We start from the raw sequence: 7,500 nt of genomic DNA on the forward strand, positions 1-7,500 counted from the left end.
GAGGTATTTTATATATTTAGATGGGCAAAGTCTTTTACCGTTAATTCTAATTTTCACATTATTGCTATCAATCTTTAGGGTGAAAAATAATAAAATCAGTTTCGTTGATAATTAGGGACGGCTACTATTTAACCAATGACACAAATGATTAAGATCTGAATTAACTTTTTTACAAAGCTGCGCTAGTGATTTATTTATGCATAGAAGATTACTGTCGTCAGGAAAATGATGAACAATCGATTTATTTATAGATTGGCGCAAACCATTAATATATATTAAAAACAGTAACAGTCATAATAATATGCTAGTAGTTTGGCTTAACTTATTTTTTCCTTAATATGGTTTTTTTTTAACAATATCTCTATATTTTTTTAAAGACTATATCATGTATTAGTAAATTACACTGTTTGGAACTGTGAGCATCTTTTTCATTTAAGTGAAAAACATGCTCCCAGTTCCAAACATTTAGTGTTACTTGAGTGAGCCTCTTTTTCACTAAAGTTGATTTTTTTTTGTAATTTTGACAGTAGAGGAATCTTCAATTAATTAAATAATTTTCATTATTATGTTCATTAACAGTTTTTTTTAAAAAAGATAAAGGGGCCACTGTAACCAAGGTAGCTACTAATTTTTTTTTTCAGTTCAAACATGAGTTGAAAATTTTATACGAGGCCGCCATTTGATGAAACAAAGTGAACATTTAATTTCTAGGGGTGTGATGAGTTAAAACTTACGAAGCAAGTGATTTACCACTAGACCACTTCAGTGTAACCATTTAAATATCAGATAAATTTTATTAAAAAAATATCAATAGTTGTTTATTAAGCAGTTATATTGGTGAGATATTAATAAAATTTTGTAACTCATCAAAATTAGGTTTTTATGAATAAATAAGTTATGATGTTTATAATAATAAAGTTCTTCTGACGATTATTTGTTTATGTAAGGTGATTTTGCATTTGAACACTATTTCACAAAAACAAAAATAAATTATTTTTGTTATTGTTATAAATAATTTATTAATGTAAAGTTATTGTAATGTTAAAATAGTGTAATTTATGTTTATTTCTGTTATAACAACATTAAAAAAGTATTGTTTTGTTTTTATAAAACTAAAAATTAAAAACAACAAACTTACATAAAATCCAATTAGTAGATCATTGTCCAATAATTCCTATTAACAAAGTGAATTAAAATATTTAGCAAAAAGGAAACAAAACCACTTCAAAACTATTTGTTTAAAAACATTTCTATCCAATAAAAAAAGGATATTATTGCAACACAACTATTTTAATACTTACCAATAAATATGAATCATTTTTTCTCACCTCCTATAATTAAAAATATTTACAACAATTAATACTATAAATAAGAATCATAAATATCTAGTTTTTATAAAGTATATATATATATTTATATATATACATACATATATATATATATATATATATATAAATATATATATATATATATATATATATATATATATATATATATATATATATATATATATATATATATATATATATATATATGTACTCTTCCTGATGATCCAGCATTGGTGAAACTTAAAGTCGAAGATAAAAGTTAGATAAGTGTTTTTTACTAATTAATTATATATATATATATATATATATATATATATATATATATATATATATATATATATATATATATATATATATATATATATATGTATATATATATATATAGAACTCTTATATATTGTCAGAAAGTTTTTTCCGTATTTTGTTGACAAAAAGTAAAAATTGAAATGCAAGACCGGAATTTCTTTTTTTATTATTTAATAGACTACCTGCCCTCACCAAACCCTCAGTCGATGTAGCAGCACTCTCTTGCGAATCAGGCTAAAAGAAAGTAGGTGTAGCAACACTTTGTCGCGAGTCAGGCTACTTGTCAGTCGATTTAGCAGCACTCCGTTGCGATTCAGGCTATTTGTCAGTCGATGTAGCAGCACTTTGTTGCGAGTCAGTAAAATAGTCGATATAGCAACCCTCCGTCATGATTTACAGTAAAAAAAAAATAATAAAAATATTTTATTAAAAAAAATAAAAATGAAAACATTTTGTTAAAAAAAATAAAAATAAAAACATTTTATTAAAAAAAATAAAAATTAAAATATTTTATTAAAAAAAATAAAAATAAAAACATTTTATTAAAAAAAATAAAAATTAAAACATTTTATTAAAAAAAATAAAAATAAAAACATTGTTTACATTGTTAAAAACATTTAGAATGTTTTTAAAAATATTCTGGTCAATTAAATTTGCGTTTTTTTTAAAAAACGATTAATTTGAAATTAAATTAATGGTTTTAACTTTCTGACAACTTGCAAATGTTGGACAAAAGTCAAAAGTAATTTAAAGTGATGTATCTGTTGGCGTAAGAATTCTTTTTTTCCTTCCATACTTCCCAAATGCAACAATCTATAGATATAAAGTTATATATATATATATATATATATATATATATATAACTTTAAACATTTACATTTTTATACTTATGTAAAATAAATATGCTTTTCAAAAAAATTTAATGATTGGAGTCTTGGAACAAAAAAATTCTAACATTTTGCCACAACTTTATAAACCCCTTTACTTGAGAGGGGTCAAACTTTGTATAGCCATAGTTTTTGAAAGCTATAAGAATATTCTATGAAAATAAAAGTTTATTAATGAATTTAAATTTTTCATAGAACAGTTCATATATATAAATAATATGTATATATATAACAAAATTTAAAAAAAATATCAATTAAATGGAAACGCAAACAACTAACATTGAAATAACAAGCTTATGTTAATAGTTTAAAATAATTTTTTGTACTCACAGATTTCCATTCAATAACAAAAAAAAATAGACGTTTGATACCCATTAAGCGATTTCGTTTAAAATTAATTTTTTTAAATCAAATTAATTTTTGTAAATACTTTAAAATTTCAAACAAAAAACTTAATACCAGAAGATATCCTTGTGAATACTATTACAATTACTTTTGTTACATGATACGAAGTTTTTACTTCAAAATTAATTTTTAAATATTTGTTTCGCATGATTCCTTGAAAAATAGAAAAAAATAACTAAATGAGCAAACGTGCTATTTTTAACTTAATTATTGTCGAGTGACCACAAGTGTATACCTCATATATACATATATATGTATATATATATAAATAAATATATATATACAGTAGTGGCCAAAAAATTAAAGCACATCATAAAAAATAACTCAAAACTTGCAGTGTAAATTTTTATTGAATAAACACAATAGAAAATGTAAAACAAATGAAAAAAAATAGATAAAAATTATCAAATATTGTTAATATTCAATAAAATAATAGTTATAGCACCAAATTATAGCAATAGTACAGTTTAAATGACTTGAATGTTATAATTCAATACTTTGTCGAATGTCCCTTATTAACAAGCACAGCTTGTATTCTTCTTGGGATTCCATGTAGTAATGTTTTACAAAATTCTCGAGTGATTTCATTAGTCCACACTTCTTTAACTTTTTGAAGATGTCCTTCAGATTTTGGCTGATGTGCTGCAACTTTCTGCTTCATTATATTCCAGCAATTCTCGATAACATTAAGATCGGGTGAACTTAATTCAATTTTATCATCATTAAACCACTTCTTAACTGTTTTAGCTGTATGACAAGGTGCTGAATCTTGCTGTAAAATGCTGGTTTTAGTAATTTCCATGTGCAGTTTCACTTTATCTTTCAATACACTTGTTTTACTGTTTTTATGGTATACTTTGGATTCAGGCGTTCTCCCACAGGTCTTCTAACATAATTATAGCCCATGCTTCTAATCTGTTGAAACGTACTTTCGTCTGTAAACATTTCACGTTCCCACCATTCCGGTGTCTTGTCTTTTAAACTTTTACAAAATTTAATCCTAGCTTAAAATTGAGATTAGCTGGTCTTCTTGCAACTAGACCAAAGTCATAGCACAACCTTCTTCTAATTGTTCTCGAACTAATAGTAAGTCCTCTTTCAATAGCAAGTTGTGATAACCTTGCAGATGTTGTGTGGGGCTCAATATTAACAACATTCTTTAAAAAACGGTCATCTCGTGATGTACTCACACATTTTCTACCATAATTTTTGCGATTTGAATATTCTTGAACACTCGTAAAGCATTTTGCACGGCATATCTTGATATTTTTAATTGTTTTGCTATACTAATTTTAGAATAGAACTCCGTAAATAGTGCATTTATTTTACTTTTAACAAAGTTAATAATATCACGCTTCTAACCCATTATATCACAACTATGGCAACGGTGTTAAATAAATCAAAATATCTTCAAAAATTAAAATATAATAAAAAAATTATTTGTATCCAAGGTAATAATGCCATTAATAAACAATAAGTTAAAAAAGTGTAAACAACGTAACCTGCCTTATTTTTTTGGCCACTACTGTATATATATATATATATATATATATATATATATATATATATATATATATATATATATATATATATATATATATATATATATATATATATATATATATATATATATATATATATATATATATATATATATATATATATATATATATATATATATATATATATTTATATATATATATATATATATAAATTAGTAAAAAACACTTATCTAACTTTTATCTTCGACTTGAAGTTTCACCATTGCTGGATCATCAGGAACTCTTCCTGATGATCCAGCAATGGTGAAACTTCAAGTCGAAGATAAAAGTTATATAAGTGTTTTTTCCTTGTTTATTATTGCTCTGTTCTTTAAGAGCATTAGGCACTGTATTTGTAATATACACTAGCATAATTTACTTTTAATATATATATCTATATATATATATATATGTATATATATATATATATATATATATATATATATATATATATATATATATATATATATATATATATATATACATATATATATATATATATATATATATACATATATATATATATATACATATATATATATATATACATATATATATATATATATATATATATATATATACATATATATATATATATATATATATATTTATATATATATATATATATATATATATATATATATATATATATATATATATATATATATATATATTTATATATATATATATAGTATATATATATATATATATATATATATATATATATATATATATGTAAATTATGTTAGTGTATTTTACAAATAGAGTGCTCAATGCTCTTAAAGAACAGAGCAATAATTTTCTTCTATATATATATATATATATATATATATATATATATATATATATATATATATTATATATAGAAGAAAAGTAGTAAAAAATATTTCTTTAATTTTACATAAATTGTTACAATAACTAGAAGATGAAGATCGAAAGAAGTCAAAAAAAAAGTTTTTTAAGCATTTTTTTGTTATATTTGTATTCTATTTAGTAATATAGCTAATATGTTAAAAACATTAAAAATCATTACTAATTTCTGAAATTTTTAGTTTTTATTAGAATTTTTTTATTTTAAAAGAGATCTTAGGCCGGATGGCATATCTTGAAATCCTATACAGGCTCAGAATAAGCAAAAATTTGACCAATCTTATCGGCCGATTTTGAAAGAGTGGCAAGTGCGCCTTTGTTGAAAAATATAACTAAATCTAATCACGTTAAGAAATTTATTTAATTTTAGTACTTTTCAGAGTATTTAAAAGGTATCAAAATCTATTTGTACAAGAGAGTTTTTACTCTAAAAAATCTCAAAGTTTCAATAAAGTTTATCTTGGTTATGATTTTACGTGTTGTTAATTAAAGAAATGGAAACAAAAATGTATGTGTTGAAGTAAATTTGAAAAAATTTATAAATATATTTCTCGTAAAACAAGTTCTTATCTTGAAGCATACTCAAATACAAATTTATATACAGTTGTAGAATATGTTGTGATTTCGCATGTTTGTGCAATAAATAAAATATCTTAGTAAAAGCAAGACGTTTATACGTTTATAATACGTTTTAATACAATTTGTTTCATTTATTAAATGTCTAAAACACTTTTTGTGTTTACTGGCATAAAAGCTTAAACGTAAAAAATTTAGAAAAATGTCTTTATGCTAGAGTATATACGCAACATATTTCCAAAATTATATATTATAAAACAATTGGCATGGGAAAAACTACAATGGTTTAAAATGAAAACAATAAACTAATTATAAAAACACTGGGGAAAAAAAATTACTTACAGAATGATTTCTAAACTTTATTATATTTCTAAATCATAAATAAGTCATATCATGAAAATATTTGGCAGAACAAAACTATTGAAAGTAAGCTCGCTTTAAAAGTTCTAATGTTACAGCTAAAAGCTGATAGATTTTTAGTAATGTATTCAATTCAATAAAGACCTTTTATTTGTTTTGATTATAAAAATTGAAAACTTTTCATAAGGGTTTTATTTATTAATATATGTGCTCAAAGCACATGTATTAAATGTATTAATGAAAATGCTTCGTTGCAGTAATGCTGCTTTAAAAGCGAATAAATATACCATTATATACTGATTGTTATACTTAAGTAATAAAGCACACATAAACACACACACAAAACTTGCTTAGTTTTGTGTGTGTGTTTATGTGTGCTTTATTACTTAGGCAAAACAATCAAGAAGAATTACATATATATATATATATATATATTTATATATATATATATATATATATATATATATATATATATATATATATATATATATATATATATATATCAAGAAGAATTATATATATATATATACTTATATATATATAATTATATATATATATTATATATATATATATATATATATATATATATATATATATATGTATATATATGTATATATATATATATATATATATATATATATATATATATATATATATATATATATATATATATATATATATATATATATATACATATATATATATATATATATATGTATTTATGTAAATTATGTTGATGTATTTATGTAAATTATGTTGATGTATTTTACAAATAGAGTGCTCAATGTTCTTAAAGAACAGAGCAATAATAAATTAGTAAAAAACACTCATCTACCTTTTATCTTCTACTTTAAGTTTGACCATTGCTGGATCGTCAGGAAGAGTTCCTGGAACTCTTCCTGATTATCCTTCCTCCACCATTGCTGGATCATCATCCTGATGATCCAGCAATGGTGAAACTTAAAGTAGAAGATAAGTTTAATTAGTTAGATAAGTGTTTTCTTACTATTTTATATATATATATATATATATATATATATATATATATATATATATATATATATATATATATATATATATATATATATATACACACATATATATATATATATATATATATATATATATATATATATATATATATATATATATATATATATATATATATATATATATATATATATATATATATATTTATATTTATATATATATTTACATATACATATA

At 21.5% G+C, this 7,500-nt stretch overlaps 1 protein-coding gene across 1 annotated transcript in view; it reads right to left on the reverse strand.

The window, feature by feature from the left end:
• The window catches only part of LOC136079122 (uncharacterized), a 146,052-nt gene that overhangs the window by 58,473 nt on the left and 80,079 nt on the right, over positions 1–7,500 (reverse strand). Inside the window, exons 11-12 of the mRNA XM_065794839.1 lie at positions 1,302–1,331; positions 1,139–1,174 (exon numbers count right to left, since the gene is read on the reverse strand). Coding sequence (XP_065650911.1) covers positions 1,139–1,174; positions 1,302–1,331 — 66 coding nt within the window. The remainder of the gene's footprint in view (positions 1–1,138; positions 1,175–1,301; positions 1,332–7,500) is intronic.

The sequence above is a fragment of the Hydra vulgaris genome, chromosome 04, assembly GCF_038396675.1.
Source record: "Hydra vulgaris chromosome 04, alternate assembly HydraT2T_AEP".
Classification (NCBI taxonomy): Eukaryota; Metazoa; Cnidaria; class Hydrozoa; order Anthoathecata; family Hydridae; genus Hydra; species Hydra vulgaris.